The sequence below is a fragment of the Saccopteryx leptura genome, chromosome 3, assembly GCF_036850995.1.
Source record: "Saccopteryx leptura isolate mSacLep1 chromosome 3, mSacLep1_pri_phased_curated, whole genome shotgun sequence".
NCBI classification, from domain to species: Eukaryota; Metazoa; Chordata; class Mammalia; order Chiroptera; family Emballonuridae; genus Saccopteryx; species Saccopteryx leptura.
Genome location: NC_089505.1, coordinates 198,225,938 through 198,249,141, shown reverse-complemented (window position 1 = coordinate 198,249,141; position 23,204 = coordinate 198,225,938). Strand labels below are relative to the sequence as shown.

Genomic DNA, 23,204 nt, shown 5'->3' with positions numbered 1-23,204 from the left:
TTTGGAACAGTAAATATAATTCCTGTGCACAGCAATGACAGGCCTGTGTCAGGTATGTGTGGGTGGCCTCTGGGACATAAAGAGAGCAATGCTTTGTTTTAGAGGAGGCAAAGCATCATAACACCCCAGGGTTTAGGCTCTGGAATCAGATGGATGTGCTTTACTGAATCTCCCTAAATGAAATTCTTAAGCTCTACAAACTCCAGTTTTCTCATCTGTAAACAGAGATTATAATAACTACCACATGGGTGATAGTCACTGGTAAATGAAGCAACTTTTATAAAGTTAATTAACATCATAATAATAATTATTATTAACATGCAATTGACAGAGGATGGAAACAAGGATAAAGGGGAAGGAAAAGAGAGCCATGTGTTCATGGTGCAACTCTATAAATCTCCAGTCCTCCAGGATCCTATTTAATTAATCTACAGTGTAACTGATCTATTCTCCTGATACTGTCTCATCTAACAGTTCTTTTAACATTAATTGCACTACAGTATCAGAACTTTCCTTATGTGGCAATTTATATTTGGGTTCATTTTTCTTTTTAACAGTGCTCTTCAAGCCCCTCTGTCCTCAAACACATTCTTTAATCTGTTATTTTGCTCAAGAGAAGAGGAACATTGCTTCAATTTTTGGTCAATTTCTAGAGCTGTACGATATCTAAGGATGTATAGTCAATTCGCAAGCACATGCGATGTGTGTGTGTGTGTGTGTGTGTGTGTGTGTGTGTGTGTGTGTGTTGAAATCGTCATCTGGTGTTGGTGGCCTCCTAATAAAATCTCCATGGGGACAAGGAGAGTTGATAGGGACTGCTTTTGCCTCTCGACAGGGCAGGTGCGTTGAGAGACTCTGGCCTGGCCATTTAAAGTTCAGCGCAGTGTGTTGGGGATGAAACTAAAGAAAGGGGGAATCTGCGTGCTGGGGCAATAGCTAGGAGCACCGGGGTCTCCTTGGGCTCCAGCATATTAACCCTTAGCAGTAAGAACTTCGAGAGAGAAAGCTCGAAAGGAAGGTGCAGGAAATCTTAGCCTGCGCGGGAACAGGGAGGGGGTGAGTGCGTAAATAGGGCGGGGAAGGGGTAGCCCCAGGGATGGGCGTCCCCCTGGGTAATTGGGCTGGAGCTCGTGTCGTTTGGCTGGGAGACAGGACCGCGAACTCGGAGGAGGAGTAGGAGAGGCGCCTCCCGCCCTCAGAGCTGCGCGCCACCCACCCCCGGCTACTATCGCTTTTCCACTCCCCGCAGCTTGGGTCCGGGCTGGGCCTGGCTGGGCTGGGCTGGGCCGGGCTCGGCTTCCCCACTTTTCCTGCCTCCCTCCTCCCTGTCCCGGCGGCCCGGCCAATGAGCGCCGAGAGGAGGGAGCGGGAAGCGGCGCGGCCCTCCCACGGCACCCTGATCGCTGCGCTAACCCCGAGTTTGTGCCCCGGGAGTTGGCGTCCGATCGCGTCCCTCGGCCTCGCCGCGAGGTCCCAGCGCGCGAGGCAGCCGCTCGGCCCGTGGGGCGGCCACCTACGAGCACTCAGAGGAGGGTGGCGCGGGCCGTGGCCGGGGCAGCCGCCTCCCGAAGATGCGGGATGGCAGCCGAGCCGCCCTCCAACCTCTCCTACCGCACCACAGGCTCCACCTGCCTGCACCCGCTCAGCCAGCTGCTGGGCATCCCGCTGGACCAGGTGAGTGCGGCGCGGGGTGAGCGACCCCTCCCCGAGCTAGGCGGGCGTGGAGCCCACCGGGTAAATATTACCCCCCTCGGTCCCCGCCCCCATAGCAGATTTTACAGCTATGAACTAGACAGGTGGGCTCTTTTTGAGTTTGTTTTTCAACTCTAAAAGTAAAAAAGTTGATATACTCTGCACGACGGGTTCAAAAGAACTTTTTTAATTGAAGTTTTGGGTTACTTTGTTTCCTGTTACCAAGTTCTGAGCGATGACTCAATTGTTTCTCCCATCAGTGGAGTTCAGTCATTATATTTAACGTAGATTACTTAAACAATACACGTAGGTTAGGTCTCAACTGGGACCTGGCTCAGTTTCTCTTTCCCAAGACCTGGGGGCAGCCCTTCCCCTATCCAGTCCCTGTCCAAGTGCCAACCCCTCCACCCAGCCTGCTCTCTAACCTCCAAGGGAAATAAAGCCTCCTGCAAAAAAAAAAAAAAAAAAAAAAAAAAAAAAGCACACCTGATTTAGAGGCTGTAGCCAAAAGCTTTTGAATGAGACCTGGATTTTAGACTTAAGCAGTGAGACTTGTCAAGTCAGATGACAATTATTTTGTACCAGGTGTGATGTCCAGTGGAAAGGGAGGAGAGAGGGACACAGGACACTGGTTTTCCGAGGACCTTAGTTTATTGTGTTTACACTTACTACTGAGAGTTCAGGCTCCTGAGTAGGACAGGTTAGTGGCAGAAGAGAGGTGCTGTTGAGGTTATAAAAGTTGGAAATGGAGATCAAGAAGAGTAATTCCTGGTAAGAAATCTTCCTGGGGGTTGAGGCTGCCTTATTCATTTTCTTGTCTGCTTTAGGCGCTGCAGGCTAGTTTCACCCTGCTTTTAATATTGGCTCAATAAATATGTGTTGATTTAAATGCCCGGGCAGGGCTGCTGGAGGAGGGCCCACGGCACTCCTGACTGTTGTGTTTCAGTCTGATTTTTTGGCCTGGTTTCTTCCTCTTCCTTTCCCTGGTGATCTTTTCTTTCCGTCAAACAAGAGCACACCTGCTGCCCTTCTTACTGACATTCTTTCAACAACGAGGAAGTGAGCGCTGGCTGGTTGCCTTACTCAGGTACTATTTATTGAGCCACCCTTCTATCTGGTTCCCCTTTGAGGACCTGATTCGGAACCCTATCTGATCTCACCATTGCTTTCTGACCAGTTGCAAGATCCTGTGAGTTAACCTGGGAGAAGTATCACATCCTAACTCTTGCTTTTGTTAATTACTCTTTCTTCCTACTGTAGTGAGGATGGGAGAGACCCAGAGAACTGGGCAAGGGCAGAAATAACAGCAGCCTTTAGCCCTGAAATGAATATAACTCATAGTTGAATTTCCTTAAGGGGAGTTTGTTTTGTACTTACCTTCCCCCCCCATCAGAATTTATTTTAATTGTATTTTCTGTCTTAAATTCTGCACAGCTAGAGAGAGGACTCCAGTGAGGCCTTGTGCATGGAAAGAGACTGTTAGTAGAACCTGGCAGGTTATGACTGGGAGGTGCTAGTATGATGTTATGAAGTTCTTTTTAACTGTGTTCACCCCTCCCTCCACACTTTCTGGGTTTTTTCAAAGGAACACTGTTTCTTATTTATAAAAAAAGAATAAAAGAGCCTTGCAATGTTTAAAGATTTCTGGAATGAACTGAAGAAAAAAATGTGGGTGATGGGCAAGGAAGGAGCACCTGTGATCTCACTTGTGCTCTCTTCGATCTTAGGACAGTGCCTCTGCCCTCCAGCAGGGGCAAAGCTGAAGGACTTGGAAGAAGCATTTAGGGCAGTGCTCCAGCTAGCTTATTTTAGACCTCAGGAAAAATCCCACGCTGTTAAATAATATGATTTGAGGCTATATGGTGGCTTCTTTGTTTGCAAGCTTGTGTGTTTTTCTCCCTCATGCTTTCAAGGTCTTTTTTAGTTCCTAGATGTCAGGCTGGCCTGGATGTAATTCCTGCTCTGCCAGCCAACTTCTGTGTGACCCTGGCTGGTGCTCTACCCTCTCAGAGCCTCAGCATCCTCATATGTAAAGTGGCAGATGGCAGTAAGACCTACATTTTGAGCTGAGAAATTTTATACAGATATAAAATACCCTACATCAGGAAGGTCCTTGTATCAGGCAGGGTCCTGGCAGGAAACAAAATTCATCTCAATGGGTTACAATGAAGAATCTCTAATGAACTACTTACAGGGGTGTGGGCAGCAAGAAGAGAACGGACAAATGATTTCCAGGTACCAAGACCTGGGAGCTGAAGGAGAAAAGGAGGAAGTCCTGTTGTCACTGCCCAGTGGGAGGTACACCCAGCCCCTCCCTTCCAGCCCTTCCATTTCTTGTTAGTGTCCTCCAGTGGTCAGATCCCACCAAAAGGTGGCTGATTTGGGTTGTCTGGGTCTTCAGGGGCTCCTTCTGGGGCGCAGAATGAAGCAGAGGAACAGAGGTACAAATCTGGAGGGTGGGTCAGGAGCACAGTTCTTGATAAATGTCTGCTCTTGTATTAAAGAGTGACTTTTTATTGGCTTGCGATATGCTAAAATGATTAAACATAGACTCAAGTTATCCACGCTGTTCTTCATATGCCACTTAAAGACACTGGATTTTCTTTCAATGGATGTCTTAACATTTCACATGTATGTCCATAATTTCTGAATTCATTGCATTTCTGAGGACTTATTTGGCATCTAGATGTCCCTGTGTCAACTAGTTTATTATTTGCAAAAATTGAAATATCTGTTGAGCCTTCTACTATATGAGTGAAAACTCTTGTATTACTTTTATTTTGACTCTTCCATTTACCTGTTCTGTTCACTCCTGGGGGAAGCCTGTGTACTGTTACCATACTGAGGAAAATATCTGTGGTTTTAGTTTCCAGGGATTTTTATTATGGTGACATTCTCTTAAAGATGTTAAATGTAAAAGTCATCTTATTTAATTAGAAACAAATAGGGCACAGCAATTCAGATAGAGCATAGGAAATGGGTGATGACTTAGGGGCCTCCACAGGTACCTCACATGTGAGTTTGCTGAGAGTTGCATTTCTCAATGATGAGTCCCCATCTGTCCAGCAAATGCAGAGCTCTGGCAATTATGTAGGATTATTCAGGTGTAAAGCTTCTCTTACCCAAGATAATTTAGGCAAGAACTTTGCTTTCCCATTTAGGGGGAGCAAGGAACGGAGGACGAGTGTTTTGTGTTATTTCTTGTTTAAATCATCTGCTCATGTCCTGTCCACTCGCTTTGGTTGCAGACTGTGATATGATCTGACTTTAGCTAAAGCCTTCTAAGATTGCGAGATGGACTCAGCTCCCAGGATGGATGTGATGTTGACCTTATTAATGTGTGTGGAGCATGGTCATGTCCTAGGATCTGTGAAGGCTGAGAACTTTCCTGATTTTAAGGAATTTCCTCTTTGTTGGAGGGGGGAGAACTCTGGGTAACAAGGCTATTTTTACTGACTGGCACCCCCAAATTTTGTGTTTGCATAAAGTATCAATTCAGTTTATCAAATCAAACCTCTCCCCCACTTCCTTCTTCCCTCCTTCCCTCACTTCCTTCCATCCATCAGCAGAAAAAGTGGCAAGGGAAAAATAGCCCAGGACATAAGAATCCAGGAAATGACATTGGGATTAAAGCAGCAAAGATTTAAGACTATTAATGTAAGCTTGTGTTACAGGTTAAAAGGCTGGGTGAATGGAGCTCTGAAAAACTGGCACTCTGGGCTGATGGTGATACCAGCAGCTGGTTGGTTATTTCATTTGTGAGGTGGAGGTGGGGGCTGTGACCCCAGGTTTCTTTACCTGCCTGAAACTTTTAATCACCCGGTTGGTCCACTTGCCCATTTTTGGAAAGCCCAACCTTCAATTCTTATCTAATTCCTGCCCTTCCTTAAAAGCTCAGCTCACATTCTATAGTCATTATTAAATCAATTAAATGTTTATTTACATTATTAGTGCCAGGTACCTGGACAGGCTGTTGAGTCCAAGGATGAAAAAGGTCAAGATCTTCCCTGTCTGGAAGATCTTATCCACCAGCAGAGACAAAGGACTGATATAAATCCACTACCAGTGCGAAACACTCACAGACCTGTGTAGGCGCTGTACAGGTTTGTAGATGGAGCCCTAGGGAGCAGAGAAGGGAAAGACAGGGGACATGTAGGATGCCTATTTGACATTTAGTGTCACCTTATATTATTAGTTGTATTGCTGGGTTTATATGCTGAATTTTAAATTATTATTATTTTTTGTGACAGAGACGGAGAGAGGGACAGATAGGGACAGACAGGAAGAGAGAGATGAGAAGCATCAATTCTTCATTGCAGCATCTTACTTGTTCATGTTTATTGATTGCTTTCTCATATGTGCCTTGACCGTGGGGCTATAGCAGACCGAATGACCTCTTGCTCAAGCCAGTGACCTTGGGCTCAAGCTGGTGAGCTTTGCTCAAACCAGATGAGTTCGTGCTCAAGCTGGTGACCTCAGGGTTTCGAACTTGGGTCTTCTGTATCTCAGCCCAACGCTCTATCTACTGCACCACTGCCTGGTCAGGCTGAATTTTAAACTAATTTAAAGTCTCTTTGAGGTGGAGGTTTTATTTCTTCTTGAATTTCAAGGCAATAGCAGGTGCTCAATAAATGTTTTTCATCAGTAACACCATATGCCAGTGTTACTGATAGCCATTATCAAACTTCATTATATAAAGCCTTGTTTTTAAAATAGACAGTAGGTTGTTGTTTGTGGGAGCTAGGGTCTTGCACCTAACTTTCCCCTTCCCCAAATGACACTGCCTCTAGGCTGTACCCTTGGGTTTCTGACGTCAGCAATCCACTCCTCATCCAGGGGTTTCTGGTCCACCCTAACTCAGGACGCATATGGTAGACTGCAGAACATCACTCTAGCAGAGAATCACTTTATTTTCCTCTTTTGGCCTCAGTGGTTCCTGCAAAGTCAGATCTCCTCTTCCCTCTTCCACTTTATTGTCTGATAACAAAATTGATTAGCCTATAGGAGGAAAAAAAATTCAGTCAAACCACAACTAATAGGTATTAAGTTTCCACTGTGTTCCAGGAATTCCTGGAGCTGTGCTAGGTTGTGATGATTTAAATATGAATAAAATAGGGCCCATCCTCAGAAAACTCATTGTTGGGTCAGGGACACATACGTTAACCAGTGTCGCTCATGTGTGGTACCTGGACCAGCAGGATCACTCTAGAAACTTGTTAGGAATGTGCATGCTTTGCCTGGTGTCCCAATCTGCTGCTCTGGGGACGAGCCCAGCCACAAGTGATTGAATGAGCCCTCCAGTGAGTGCTGATGTGCCTGAATGTTTGAGAGCATTGCTGTAGACAGATGACTGGGATACAGATGAATCATGGACAAATGGAAGAGATGAGGCATGGCCATCAGAGAGCATCTCTCAGGTGAGGAGGAGCAGCACTTGGGTCTTAAAGGAGGAAGAGGCATTGGCCAGGCAAAGTGGTGATAGACAACAGCATGTGCAGAGGTATAGAGTGAAATTGTGTGTTTTATTTAAGGAGCTGACAGTCCACTGAAGTGGATGGTTGGTTGCAGTTGTGTGGGCTACAGGGCTCTAGGTTGAAGTAAGCAGGAATCCCATCAGCAGGAAGCTGAAACACTCTGGTGAGGCGTTACACTTTATCCTCCAGACTAGGGGTCAGCAAACATTTTGTAAAGGGCTAGGCAGTAAATACTTTTGGCTTTGCAGGCCATAAAGTCTTATTCACAACTACTCAACTCTGCCTTTATAGCATGAGAGCAGCCATAGATAAGATGTAAATAATGGGCATGGCTGTATTCTCATGAAACTGTTTATGGACACTGAAATTTTTTTTCTTTTTTTTTTATAGAGAGAGTCAGAGGGAGGGATAGATAGGGACAGACAGACAGGAACAGAGAGAGATAAGAAGCATCAATCATTAGTTTTTCGTTGCAACACCTTAGTTGTTCATTGATTGCTTTCTCATGTGCCTTGACTGTGGGGCTACAGCAGACCGAGTAACCCCTTGCTCAAGCCAGAGACCTTGGATCCAAGCTGGTGAGCTTTGCTCAAACCAGATGAGCCCACGCTCAAGCTGGCAACCTTGGGGTCTCGAACCTAGGTCCTCCACATCCCAGTCCGACGCTCTATCCACTGCGCCACCGCCTGGTCAGGCAGACACAGAAATTTCTTATAATTTTCATGTATCATGGAATTTTCCTCATTTTTTTATTTTAACCCTTTAAAAATGTAAAACATTTTTAGCATACAAGTCACACAAAGACAGGCAATAGGCTAGATTTGGCCCATGGGCCAGAATTTGCAGACCCCTGCTATAGGCTAATTTTTGAAAAAAAACTTTGGTGCATGGACTATCATTTATCAGAATCTATTGCTATGTGTGTTTCTGGGATCTGCTCCAGACCTAATGACTCTGAATAACAGGGTAGAGGGGCTCCTTAGGTGAGTCTTATGCCAACTGAAGTTTAGAGCCATTGCTGCCACCAAAGAGAAGGAGTTGAAGGGTTTAGGCTGTGCAAGGATTTCCACTTTGTGATGGAGGTGCAGGCGGTCATGGCTGAAGGATGCAGGGATGAAGAGGAGCAGGGGTTTTGAGGATCAAGTGAGGATTTTGAGTAATCATGATTTTAGAGAGGGAGGGAGGGAGGGAGAAAGAGAGAGAGAGAAAGAGAGAAACATTGATTTGTGTTCCACTTATTTATGCATTCATTGGTTGATTCTTTTTTTTAAAAGATTTATTCATTTTAGAGAAGGGAGAGAGAGAGAGAGAGAGAGAGAGAGAGAGAGAGAGAAGGGGGGAGCAGGAAGCATCACCTCCCATATGTGCCTTGACCAGGCAAGCCCAGGGCTCTGAACCGGCAACCTCAGCATTCCAGGTTGATGCTTTATCCACTGCACCACCACAAGTCAAGTTTCACTGGTTGATTCTTGTATGTGCCCTGACCAAGGATTGAACTCACAATCTTGGCATATTGAGAGGACTCTCTAGCCAACTGAGCTACCTGGTCAGAGCGATTTAGAGTAATCTTATGGGTGAGTGGTAAAAGAACTGACCCGAGGCAGTTTATGGGTGTCTGGGTGTAACAGACCCCTTGACAATCACATTTTTTAGAGGCACAGATTTGTGTCAATATGTGAATTTTCTTGTTCAGCAGCTTCTTTTAGGAGAAGTAAAACAGATAGTTGGATATTTCCAGAGAAGGTTGTTGGAATGTTAAGAACTGAGGGTGTTGAAGGGTGGTGACAAGTAGTTGGAGGTGATGAAAGTGAAAAGAGAAATCTCCTGAGCTGGAGGGACTTTGGGGAGCAGGTGTAGAGGAAGTGAGAGAGCTGGGGCCCAGGATGTTGCAGTTGAGGATTTTCAGTGAAGCTTTTCTGGGCGTCGGTGAAAGTCAGGGTGTAGATATGGGAGTTGGGGTACAAGTCAGTTTGTTTGACCGATTGTCCTCTTAACCTGTGACATTTCTCAGTTGAATTTGGGATGTGAGGTGGAGAGAAGACAGTCAGGACCCAGGCTCTCCAGGATGGTGGAGGCTCATAGATCCTGACGGAGTGGAGGACCAGGGAGAGGGGACAGCCTGCTCTGCTGTTAAATGGCAGCCTGCCATTTAACCTAAGAAGCCTGGGTGGAGTCTGGAGGGAGGAGAAGTTTTGTGGAAGGATGGTGGAAGAAAAGCGGTCCAGAGGAGCAAAGAGGCATCTGGAAAAGCAGTGCCTTTCTTCTCTCTACTTACCCCACTTGCTCCCTCCGCCCCCCATTTTAGTGGTAAAATGAGAAAGAAAATGCCTGGAGTCAGACAGTTCTCCAGCTGGCTAATAGTGAAAGAGACTGATGGAGATGGACAGAGGGAGGGCGGCAGTGGGAAGATGAGTCCTCACGGAGGAGGAGGAGGTCAGAAGCAGCACAGGGCTGCAAGTGGAAGTTTGCTTGCTGTGTGGGAGGGTCCAGAATGAGTGGGAGGGTTCTAGGCCGGTAGGGATGCCCCCGTGGGGTTCCAGAAATCTGATAAGGCTGGTCACTGACTGAGCATTTTGTTCTTTTTTCAAGCCACACTCAAGTGTGGTGGAAATTTCCTTGTGGTTCTGAAGATACTGCTGTTGGGAGGTGGGGTGGCTTTCAGAAACAGCCCAGGGACATCAAAGGGTAAGGTATGCCCAGGGAAATATTGTGAGGTGTAAACCCTCAGTTCTACCGAATGAAGAGGACCATGAAGAGGACCGGGCTGGTGGAGTTGGGGACCGTCCTTTACTCCATCCCTGCACACAGAACAGGAGGATGAGTGTACATTCTAGGGGACCTTGGGTGAGTCCAGCTGGGCAGGTATCCCAGTCTAAGGGCTTGATTTGACAGTAATTAAAAGGAGGGGAGAGAGGGTGGAAGTGTGGGCATGTCCTTCCTGGCATTTCCAGGGTCCTGGAGCTGTAGCTTTCCTGTTGTGGAACGAGAGGTGTTCTTCACAACTTGGCCTTAGTTTTGTTTTCCGGCTGAGTGACACTGAGACTGCCATGTATGGAATGCTTATGCTATCTGGTGCTCAGCCGGCTGCCCTGCATATGTTATCTTATCCACCGTCATGCGCCCTATACCGCCTTTTCAGTCAATGACCATGGTCCCAAAAGATTATAATGAAGCTGAAAAATTCCTGTCGCCTAGTCATTTGGTAGCCACTGTAACATAATAGTGTAATGCTTTCCTCACGTGTCTGTGGTGGCGCTGGTATAAACCTGCCCTACCAGTTGTGTAAAATACAGCATGTACAATTGTGTACAGCACATTACTACTTGGTAATGATAATGAACTGCTGTGTTACTACTGGTTTATGTATTTGCTGCACTATGCTTGTTATTGTTATTTGAGACTGCACTCTTCTACTTGTAAAAAAAGTTTGCTGTAGAACTGTGTGCCTCATATCATATTTATTGCACCTCTTGATTGCATTGTTTCTCTTGTGCTTGATTTAATCTTGTGTTGTTTTGTACCATAACATGCTGTATAGGCTTATAGCCTAGGAACAATAGGCTATATCACGTAGCCTAGGTGTGTAGGAGGCTATACCATCTGGGTTTATGTAAGTGCATGCTATGATGTTCACACAACGAGGAAATTTCCTACCCACGCACTTCTCAGACTAGACCCCTATTGGTAAGCGACACAGGACTGCATTTGCTCATTGAGCACTGTTTGCCAAATATCGGGCTAGAATGGCCGTACAGAGATGAATGAGTATTGGAGCCTTCTGGGAGACAAGCCTGTAAGCACTTGTTACTATTATGTCACCTGCAACCTGGTGATATGTGTTCTCAGTGCTCCTGGGATGTATGCACCTGCCATTGCCCAAGGACACAGGGCCTCCACACCCTTGGGTCTGTCCTGAGAAGGTCCCAGGAAGTCTTCCTGGGGCCTGTTGTTTTTGAAAGACAAGTAGTAAGTGCTGGGGTGGGGCTGGGTGGGACAGGCAGAACATTCTAGAAAGAAGTTGTTTGAACAGAGATAGACTAGAGAAAAGGTGAACATTCTTGTGGGTAGTAACTCTTAGTCATATTGTATGTTTGGTAAATTAATGTTCGTTGGATTGAAATGGAGTTTTATTTACATTCTTGCATTGGAATGAATGATTAAATTAAGATAAATTTGGGTGCCAGTTTTTTTTGTGTGTGTGTGGTTTTTTTTTTTTAACCAACTGGTTAGGCTTGTTTATTATTTGGAACCTACATTGCAGATTGAATAGTCCTTATTTCTGATTTGAAAGTTAAATTGTGGCCCAACTTCTGATAGTTAAATGTTAATCATGAGTTGTTTAAATATTAAATACTCTATCCCATTTTTATTATGTGAAGTTGATGTATGCATCATACATTTGCAAATATTAACATCAATTTTTGGATCAATTTTCTCAGCTAAGTATAAACAACATATAGAAGTGTCCTTTTTGCAGTTGAAAGTCAAGTCATATGTATAAAAGGTGCCATAACCCCATGTTCTCGAGTCCTGTGCAGCATGGAAACCTTTTATGAAAAATTGTATCTAAGAAGATACAATCTGGAAATACCTTTTTCACCAGCGACTTATGAAGAGAAATCAAGATGTGTAATTTCATAAGTTTTTGGATGTGTGCTTTTGAGAAACCTTTCAGTAAGCAAGATAAAGGGAAACTGGCTGCAGTCTTATTAACAACAATTTCAGGAGGTTTTTGCCAGGACAGCACGAGGGTGGAGAGGAATCAGTGAGAAAGTTAACTTCAAGTAATCTATTCTGGTTAAACACTTGCTTTACCTAAAAGACCACTATCTCTTCAGTCGAGAAACGTGACCACCTGCCACAAGAGGAACTTGGTAACCTATTTGTAATATGTTTCTTAGTTATACAAAAACTGTGTACTTGGTCAATTATTGGACCAACTTATTTGTAATAGTGGAACTCTGATAACTTTTTAAAGTTTAACTGATCTGGTTTGCAGTCATGGTTTTGAAGGTTTGCAAGAGCATGATAGTGGTTGTATGTATTAAGCAGAGATATCTGGGCTAACAGTGCTGGGGATTTCCTATTGCAGATACTCCATGCTGAGGTCTGCCTACGAAAATAACAGTGTGAGTTCAGTCTCTAGTCTAAGGTGAAAGAGAGCAGGGGTAGGTTTGAAAAGGTTTTCATTCAGATGACTCTGCATTCTTATTTCAAACAAGTAATTAAAATAAAAAAAAAGACTGGTTTGTTCCCTCACTCCCATACCCTCTCCCTTTTGTCTCATTCATCATTCTGTATTTCTGATTTGAAACAAAGTCCACAAAGGTTTACAGCAAAAGGTTGCTAAGGCCTACAGGAAGTTGCTAAATTCAAAAGTCATTTTGTGAAATTTTGCGGAGTAGTTTAACTATTGAATGTCACTGGGTCAAGACATCTTTGTTCCACAGACTTTTTCCCCCTCCTGGCATTATTTTTGCTGTTTCTGATTTTATTTATTTTCAATATTTATTTATTTATTTAAATTGTAAAATTAAAACAATTTTTTGTTTTTTTGTTTTGTATAAATACAGTTTAGAAATTAGTTTTCTGACTAGGTAGCTTATGTACTTAGTGTCAAAATCACAAGGCTGGCCCAGGCCAGGTAGCTCAGTTGGTTAGAGCAGCATCCTGATAGACCAAGGCTGCAGGTGCAGTCCTATCAGGGCAATTGATATTTGTCTCTCCTCTCTCCTTCTCCCCCTCTGTCTCCCCCTCTCTCCCCTCACACTTCCTCTTCTTTCCCCCCTCTCTCCCTCTCTTCTCTCCCCTTTCTTTTTTCTCTCCCCGTCTCCCCCTGCCTCTTTCCCCATCTCCCTTCTTTTCTCTCTCTGAAGTCAATTAATCAATAAAAAAATCACAAAGCAGAAAAGGGGATATAATGAAAAGCCAGTGTTGCTGCCCACCCACCCCCTTTCCAGCAGTGCAGATCCCTCCGCCCTGGCAGCCGGCTGTGTCATCTAGGACAGTGTTTTTCAACCAGTGTGCCCCCGCACACTAGTGTGCCGTGAGACATGGTCAGGTGTGCCATGGGGAAATTAAACATGGGTCCCCAAACTACGGCCCACGTGCTGGATACGGGCCGCAGAGGCTATTTATCCGGCCTGCCGCCAGCCGCCTCCATCCGAACATAAACATTCCCCTCACAATCCCCCCAGCTATCAGCGACAGGAAGAGTGGAGGCACAGGGAACACTCACTGACCAATCACCTTCTAGGATTCATCCCAACCACTAGTGATGAACCAATAGTAGGCCGCCTCTCATGCACACCCAGGAAGGTCCCCGCTTGGGCTGCTGCGCACTTGTTATTGTGTGGCCACGAGTAGTTGAAGCTGCTACTCCTCCCTATGGTCCCGATTTCTAATCCTGGTCAGGACTGGAGGTAAATGTTGCCACCACTAGATGAAGCCTCAGCCTCAGCTGGTTATGTCTATCCTGATGGTGTATATAGATATTTGACCTTTTTCTTTGTAAAAGAGGCCCCCGCAGAGAGTGATATACAATGCATCACAATGCATCACAATGTTATCTAACTTTAAAGCTAAAGTTTGCTGATCTTCCTTTGGACAGTTTTTGGTTATCTGTTGCCAAGGAGTTCCCCATTCTGGCCAACAAAGCTATTTTGACATTGCTCCCGTTTTCAACCACATATCTATGTGAGCTGAGCTTCTCAAGCTTGACTGCGATAAAAACTAAAAACAGAGAGAGACTGAGAACTGTTGAGGAAGAGCTTCGTGTGTGTCTTTCTACCATTCCTGCCAGGATATCCCTTTTGTGTTCATCGAAACAGGCCCAGGTTTCACACTAAGTGAGTGTAAAATACATTTAGAAACTATATTATTAATTATATGTATAATATGTACTGTGTTAGAATGTCATTTTGTGTCATTTTGGTAGGTGGTGTGCCCCAGGATTTTGTAAATGTAAAAAATGTGCTGCGGCTCAAAAAAGGTTGAAAATCACTGAAGGAGATAGGCTGTGCACACGTGCACACAGAAATCTTCTTGTCTTTTTTCTGACACAAGTGATGTATGTACACTTCTTCCACTTCTTGCCCCCCCCCCCCTTTTTTTAAAGAAAAACGTAACATTGTCTCTTAGCGGTTGTAAAGCCAGAAGCCAGGGCTACTATCATAGCAGCCGGCTGGCCCATGCAGGTTCACATCGTATTCCGACAGTCGGTAAAGAAACAATGGAGCCAAGAACTGATGGGCCTTCATCTTTAATCCTAGCTTGCACCCAGCGGGCAAGTAAAAACACACACTGGGCTCCAAAACCCAATCACAGTCAGTGCTCACAAAGCTACTGATTTATCCGAGTTTCCTAGAATCAAAGGTTTCTAGCTCACCAGACTTATTCTCCTCAGTTCCCCATCTTCTTCCTTCTCCAGCGTCAAACTGCACAAACTGGCATCTCACTCAGCACTCCGCCATCTTGGCTGCTTCTCCAGGCCACATGGCCTCTTTCTGCTCTCTGCTCTGCTCCCTCTGCTCTCTCATGCTAGTCATCCCAGGAACCAAGAACGCAAGCTCCCGCTCTGTCCCCATTTTATAGTGTAGAAATCCAAACCCTTAATCCAATATACAAAATAAGGAAGTCTCTAATACAAAGTCACTTCTCTGAGGCATGATTGGATTGTACCACCCCACATCAAAACGGGTGGGAAAGGCTTAATCCCAAAACCGAGCCCCAGGCTACAAACACATTAATATCACCTGGGCAATGGCCTCCACGTGGGCAGCGCCACTTTAACAAAGTGAGCATAGTACATATTTTATCTGCCCAACAGCGGTTGATGCATATCTGCATATAGAGAGCTGTTGTGACACTTGACTTCCTCTCTGTCTTTTCTGAGAGTTCTGTTTCTGTGCTTCCAAGAACTACCTTGTTCTTCAGCTGTGGCTGCACGTGTTGCTGCTGGTGGGCGTGGTGGGTGAGGGGGCTGGGGAGGATCTTCCCACTTTGGCACCGCCTCATCTGGTCTCTCTGCCAGGAATATGGAGAGCAGTGAGGGCCACTTACTCTGGCACATATGGGGGTGGGTGGTGGTCACCGAGCTTGGGGGAGGCAGAGATGGGTGTCTGTTTCCTGTTTCCTCTCTGATAGGGAGAAAGAAGTACACTCTGAACTCAGGCAGGATGACACTGAAGATTTCCACATCCCCTGTGTCTCACGGCTGAAGTGGCTCTGCCTCTGATGAGCCTGGCCTCCAGAACTTTTGGTTTTCCCATCTGCTGGAAATGATGCTCTTTGGGAACTATGTATTTAGCTCTTGCGTTCTGTGATTCCGAGACTTTCAATAGTGGCCAGGAAGGCTTGGTTTACATAGTAAAGAAACACTTTTTGAAGGTAAAGCCCACAAATAAGACTTTATTTTTTCACTTTTCAGTGGACGTAGCTGTCATAGCTAAAACCACTGTACCTTGTATTTTACTGTCTTGTTTCTTCCAGTGAAGCAGGGTGCACTTTGGGGCAGGTCAGCTGAAGTGAATTGACCTCTGGCTCTGGAATCTCCTCTCCTTTGACCTTCTTATTGGAATAAGGTCAGAATGCCTTAAAAATTTGTGTACTGTGTAGAGAAGAGCTTCTGTTTCTAGTGTGCTAGGGATATTGAGCTGTTTAACTTCCTTTTGTAATAGATAATTGCCCATTCTTCTCCAAACAATAAGTTAACTTACCTGCAGGCTATTTTACAAAAGGGAAGCAAATCAACATTTATGTGAAATTATATTCAGACAGTCATTTTATACAAAATGGAGGGAAAGACAAGAAGATTAAAAATTTTTTAATATATGAGGTGGAATTTATAAAAAGAGCTCGACTGTCTTTTATTTTTGTGATCTCAGCTGTATTGAGTTACCATTTACCTCAGTTTTATAATTAGCTTTACTAAGTTTCAAAAGTGAAGTTGCGTATGTGTAATTTATTGTCATACTGAGATATTTGGAATGTCTTTTTTCTACATCTTTATCTGATTGCCAGTTCTGTTATCTTAGTTTAAAAGAAGGGCAAGATGTAACACTAAAATCATTTAATCAAGATTTAGGGTGGGGCGCTATTCATCATAATAACGAGTGATGACTGTTGGCTGTGTATCTTAGCTGGTGGACATTGCAGAGAGAATTGGAAGGCAGGTTGTGCACTATAAAATGATTTAGAAATTGACCACTTATGAGTTTTTATGATAGTCATCTCTTATGTACTTGGCAACCCTCAAACATTTATTAGAGTAATATGTGTCTAGATTTAGTTCTCTGTTGCCAGCTTCTAGAAGAATTGGAGAAGTTACTGTCCTTGATTTTATCCAGAAGGCCAAGAAACAATGAAGAATTGGAGAAGTTAAAAAAAAATGAGAAAAATGGTCATAAGAACAGCAAGACTGAAGATTGCTAAACAAAAGGAAACACACTTGAATAAATGGTGAAGGAAATGTTTTATTTTACCTCATGTTCTTTTCTTCAACTAATTCCCAACTGCCTTCATTTGGGTTCCTCTGACCAGGGTGTAAAGTGAGAAATAACTAACTTGTTTACCAATCTCCCAGCCCCCTTCGTCTGCTCATCGACCATTCCCTAACCCCCTTACCTAGCTAATGATATCCCCATCTCTCCCTTCCACCTTGGTGCAGCTATTAAAACTAGCCCATCGGGAAAAAGTAAGATTGTATGGTCAACACTCCAGTCAATGGAGCAAGACCCAGCATCCTAGGGCCTGCGTTGGAGATAGAAACAGAACATGCCCTCTGCCCGTGCGCTGGCTGGCTGGCTGGCTTTCACTAACGGCAGCACACCCTTCTACAGAAGTTATTAAAGTTGCCTTGCCGAGGTATTTTGTCTCCATGAGGCTTGCTTAATTCCATCTTTAACAATGGTAAAAGTCACAAGTCATGGAGTAGCCAACAATGAGGACCTTAAAACGCTATTTGTGTAACCGTAAATGTGGTGCACCACTAATGCATCTCATTTCCTGAAGAAGAAGGCCTTGAAGTTAGTTGATGGTCTTGGAGAGTCCTTTTGTTGTGTGATTTTGTAATTAGCCCTCTTTAACTCAAGTGAAAACACCAAGGGTCCCCACAGCATTTTCAGAAACAACTTGCTCATCCTTTACTGTCCTTTGCTTCATAACAGATGGATCACATTCTTTGATAATTTAAAAAAACCCAACTTATTTTGGAATAATTTAGATTTATTGGAAAGTTGTAATCATTGCACAAAGAGTTTTTATCCATACTTCACCCATTTTTCTCCGATGTTAACATTTTACATTATCATAGCACATTTGTCAAAACTGAAAAATGAACACTGATATGTAACTATTAAATAAACTTCAGACTTGTTGAATTTCACCAATTTTTTTGTTACTGTCTTCTTTCTATTCCAGGATCCTGTACCTTACAATTCACTCATCTAAACTGTACAATTAATTTTTTAAGTGTATTCACAAGGTTGTATAACCATTGTCATGATCTAATTTTAGATCTAATTTTTTGTCCCCCCTGAAAGAAGGTGCATCTCATTAGCAATTCTGCTTTTCCCATCTACCTCCTCCTCCCCCAGCCCCTGGCAACCACTGATCCACTTTCTCTCTCTGTAAACTGGCCTGTTCTGGCTGTTTCATACCAGTGGAATCATATATGTGTCTTTGTGATTGGTTTCTTTCATTTTCAAGGGTCTCTGGTGATTGTTAGACTGGGTGCTCATGCTCTGTTGTATCAATACTTTATTTGTGGGAATAGTTAGAGACTGGGATTTAAAGCAGAGTCTTTTGAGAGACTTTGCGTTTCTTTCTGCCGGGGCACCAGGGAGTACTCCCAGCTAGGTTCACTAAAATTGTGTTTTCTGCTTTGGATTTCTTTTCCTGGTTTTAACCATATAGGGCATGTGAACGCAGGCCTCCAAACTTCTGTTCTCAGGGGAGTCATTGTACATTTTGTCTCTCTACCCAGAGCCAAGACCCACATAAGCACACATCCCTCTGTCTTTGTGGGGGGGCCTTTTCCCTTAGTGAGGTGCCACCTTTCAGAAGTTTAGGAGGGTCCAGCCTTCAAGGCATGTCTTAGTTTTATGCGGTGTCTCTAATTCTTCCTTTTACTTCTCTTTTCTCACCCTGCTTTGTGTCTGGTGCCCAAGCTCTGGGTTACCTGGATGGGCACATGTCCCAGGGCAACTGCCAACTCAGGTGGTGCTGCATCTCTCACTTCTGCTTTCTTGCATTTCTGGCTTCTGAGGCATTCTCTTACTTTCCCACCACTTACTTCAACAGTGCACGAAAATAATCAATACATCAAAATGAAGTCATGTTTAGCTTAATACAAATACAGATGGTTATGTGTAGGAGTATTTATGGATGTGTGTATATTCAAGGGTTAGTAAACATGCAAACAGAAACAAACTCACAATGTCAAGAGTATGTCTGATGAACGTAGAGCTTCCAATGGTCTTAGCTGGAGTAATTTGTGCAGCAAAATAAACAAGTATAGATTATAGAAATATAGATTAAGGAAGTATAAATTATTGATCTATAATCTATAGATTATAAAAGTATTAGATTATAAACTAGAGTATAAAATAAACATCAGTGACTTCATGCTAATAGAAATAAGTGGTTGAATAAGTAAATAAATGGGGAGAAATAGACACATTTACCTGCAGAAAAATTCCAGATAATTCCTGTAGATACTCTTCCCTCAAGGAGTGGAACATGACTCTTCACTCCTGTAGTGTAGGCTGTGCACTGTGACTTCCTTCTGAAGAGATCAGTATGGAAAGGGGAGGGGAGAGTGCAGTGGAGGAACCTAACATTTCCTTGGCCAGGTGGTCAAGGTCAACATCAGCAGTGATAATTACTTTATTCATCTGCGTGGTTTTGCCTGTGGAAATATTTTTAAAAAATCAGTCGTCTTCAATAACAGGCAGTTTTTTATTTAGCCAGTTTGATATGTAGAAAAGATATAACTTCTTAATTCCTGAGGTGGTATGGGTCATAGGTGTTCTTATTTATTCTGTTGTATGGCAATATTTCTGCCTTCAAGTTCTGGTCATAATAAAAATTTCTACAAGTGCATCCCGTATACTGTGCTAAACACTCCACTAAATATTATACTAGTGTATCAATATTGGTCCATGAACTGTGACAATATATCATAAAGTGTAAGATGCTAACAGGGGAAACTGTGACTGGTATATGGTAACTCTGTATTATCTTTGCAGTTTTTCTATAAATCTAACACTGTTCTAAAAAGTAAAGTTTATTTAAGAACCGATGTTTTTTTATTTTTTAATCTAGAATCATTAGTTGTGCTGTATCCATGAATACTGAGCTCACCATATTGTCTGAAGTGGAAGTTGGGACCAGTATGTTTTTAGAGACTTTTCTAGTCAGAAAAATGGAAAGAAAACATGCAGTTACATGAGTATGTGTTTGTGTTTTAGATTTACTTGAAAGTTAGTTTATTAACACCTTTACATGTATCTGAGTGACTCTTAGTAAAGATGTAAAGGGCTTTTAGTTTACCCTCATCCTCAGGCTTCTCCTCATGCAATGTCATAAATGAATAGCTGTTTAATAAGATAAATATTTTTCCCCTGTGACATCAACCATCAAAACCACCACTAAACACACTTTCCATCCGTTTACATGAGATGTTTCCTCATTAAGTTTTGACCCAGGAAATGCTCTTTTGCTTCTCAGTTCTCCATTCAACAGAAACAGTCTTAAGTGCATATTTTTAAAAAAAAATTTTGATTAATTTATTTTAGTGAGAGAGGAAGAGACGGAGGGAGGGAGGGAAAGAGAGAGAGGGGGGGGGGCATTGATCTACTTTCTGTATGTGCCCTGACTAGGGATTGAACGGGCAGCCCCCTGAACTTCAGGATGGTACTCTAACCAATGGAGCTATCTGGCCAGGGCTCCAAGTGTGTATTGTGTAATCCACAAAAATTCAGGAAAAAACCTGCTTGTTAGGAATGATGGAATTATACTAGCTCTATGAAAGTAGACCAGATTTCAGACCAGGCTGTGTAATTAATGTTTGGGTTTCTGTTGGGCAGATAAAATATATTATGCTCGCTTTGTTAAAGATGGTGCTGCCCACATGGAAGCCTGTCACCCAGGTGATATTAATGTGTGTTGGGGGCAGGCTGTGGGCAGGCAGAATCCTTGTAGCCTGGGACTTGGTTTTAGGACTAAACCTTTCCCACCCTTTTTGATGTGGAGTGGTGCAATCCCATCATGCCTCAGATAAGTGACTTTGTATTAGAGACTTCCCTATTTTGTATATTGGATTAAAGGTTTTGATTTCTACACTATAAAATGGGGGCAAACATGGAGCTTGCTCTCTCAGTTCCTGAGATTAGCATTAGAGAGCAGAGAGCAGAGAAAGGCCATGTGGAGGAGGCCAGGAGAAGCAGCCAAAATGGTGGAATGTTGAAGAAGTCAATTTGTGCAGAGTTTGTGCAGGGAGAAGGAAGGAGATGGGGAACAGAGGTGAATAAGGCTGGTGAGCTAGAAACCTTTGATTCTAGGAAACTTGGATAAGTCAGTAGCTTTGTGAGCACTGAATGAGTGGGTTTTGGAGCCCAGTGTGTGTTTTCACTTGCCCGCCGGGTGCAAGCTAGGATTAAAGATGATGACCCACCGGTTCGTGGCTCTGTTGTTTCATTACCATCTGTCCGAATCCAATGCAAACCTGCATGGGCCGGGCAGCTGTGATGGTGGCCGTGGATACCGGCCACACAGTTTCCTTCTGAGATCTGTCCTGTGAACTCACCTTACTCTGAGATAGTGTGAAGACTGCTGGAATTGGACTGTAAAAAGTTAAGTTCTAGGCTTAGAGCCAGTATTTATTAGATGTGTGACCTTGGACAAGCTATTTAAACTTTCTGAGCCCAATTCCTTATTTGTAAAACAAGCTAATATCTGTATTAACGAGTTGTTGTGAATATCAAATGAGGTAGGTGATTCATGGGGAAGGTTTCAGTAAAATATTTAGTAAATGTGTAGATATTTGTAAAGCCAGAAGCCGGGGCCAGGGCCACCATCACAGCAGCCTTCTGGCCCATGCAGGTTCGCATTGGATTTGGACAGTCGGTAAAGAAACAGCGGAGCCAAAAACTGATGGGCCATAGTCTTTAATTCTAGCTTGCACCCGGCGGGAAAGTAAAAAATACACACTGGGCTCCAAAACCCAATCACATTCAGTGCCCACAAAGCCACTGACTTATCTGAGTTTCCTAGAATCAAAGGTTTCTAGCTCACCAGCCTTATTCTCCTCAGTTCCCCATCTCCTTCCTTATCCCAGATACAAACTCTGTACAAACTGGCATCTCACTCAGCACTCCACCATCTTGGCTGCTTCTCCTGGCCTCCTCCACGTGGCCTTTCTCTGCTCTTCTCTGCTCTCTCCTCTAATGATAATCTCAGGAACCAAGAGCACAAACTCCCGTTTTGCCCCCACTTTATACTGTAGCTTCATAACCTCTAATCCAATATACAAAGTATGGAAGTCTCTAATACAAAGTCACCTCTGAGGCATGATTGGATTGTACCACCCTACATCAAAAAGGGTAGGAAAGGCTTAATCCCAAAACCAAGCCCCAGGCTACAAGGATTCTCAACACACATTAATATCACCTGGGCGACGGCATATTTAACAAAGTGAGCATAATACATTTTATCTGCCCAACAATATTGTTTACTATTATGTCCGGTTGTCAGCCCCATCACATTTTTGAAGCCAGTAGGAAAAAAGGCTTTGCTGTTACAGCACTGACCTTAAGAGATGCACCTTTCCTTTCTTGTAGGAGTTTACTTTCTAGCAGTCTAAACTGGACAACTGTCTTACTCCATTGAAATGTTGTGGAGTTAGGTATGGTCTTGGGACTACCTTAATGAATGGAAAAGATGCCTGGTTGGTGAGGTGCGTGTGGGTGGTGTTTCGAGGGGAATTTGGGTTTTCAGTTTGTATCTGGTGAAGAAAAAGAAAAGACTTAACTTGGAAGGTGCTAGGGGATGGAGGGAGTTAGGGTACTCAAAGCAGAAAAGAAGGGGCAGAAGGCAGTGAGTAAAGGCGTGGACCCCGATGGGAAGACAACTTTCTTTTTTTTGAATGTAATGAAATGCGAGGGCGGAAATCTAAGCTGAAATAAAAGTTTAAATTTAGTGCACCCAGGATGTGTGGAAGAACCTTAAGAAAGAATGACTCTTTTTATCAGGTAAACATTGCTTCTTATCACCTGATAAGGGGTTGTTATTGTTAGTTTGGGTGTGTATGTGATAGCCACCAGCGTGGTTTTGCCTGTGGGAGTATTAGAAAAAAAATCAGCTGTCTTCAATAGTAGGCAGCTTTTTACTTAGCCACTTGGATATATATGACAGAACTTCTCTCTCTTCCAATAAAAAGGAAAAGACAGCTTAATCCTTGAGGAGGTGTGGGCCATAGGCATTCTTATTTATTCTACCGTACGGCAATATTTCTACCTTCAACTTCTGGTTATAGTGCTAGTCAAGCTATAAATAAAAAATTCAACAGGAGTGCTTCATATATACTGTGCTAAACACTCCACATGCTTTATCTAAGCCACACACAACCCTGTGTGGTGAGAAATACTATCCCCCATAAAAAACGGGAAGGGTAAGTCACTTGTGTGAGATCCCCTGACTCAACAGCGGTAGAGTCAGGATTTGGACCCAGGAGGTTTGAGTTCCCAGCCTGGACTCTTATCTGCTCTTGTATGTTATGCCTCAGGGTATCAACTGCAGCCTTAAAGAGCATGGTAATTCTGAGACTTTGAGTAAATCTGGGAATGAACCAGAATACAGCACAGTTGTGTATCTGCCCTATTTGGCTTGTCCATAGAGATAAAATGACCCAGGGGATACATTTTGCTCTCCTGCCACAGCAGGTGATACTGTAGAAGGGCAGGTGGCCATACCAGTCCACTCTGTGCTGGTCAGTGCATAGCTCCGTAGGTGCTTAGTGCCGAGTGTTGGCTTTTAAGA

The 23,204-nt window shown here is 43.6% G+C and overlaps 1 protein-coding gene across 1 annotated transcript in view; it reads left to right on the top strand.

The window, feature by feature from the left end:
• The first annotated feature begins 1,183 nt into the window (after nucleotides 1-1,183).
• Nucleotides 1,184-23,204, top strand: part of MBOAT1 (membrane bound O-acyltransferase domain containing 1) — a 121,439-nt gene continuing 99,418 nt past the window's right edge. The window contains 2 exon segments of the mRNA XM_066377139.1: nucleotides 1,184-1,514; nucleotides 1,517-1,674. Of these exon segments, the coding sequence (XP_066233236.1) occupies nucleotides 1,346-1,514; nucleotides 1,517-1,674 (327 nt within the window). The 5' untranslated portion in view covers nucleotides 1,184-1,345.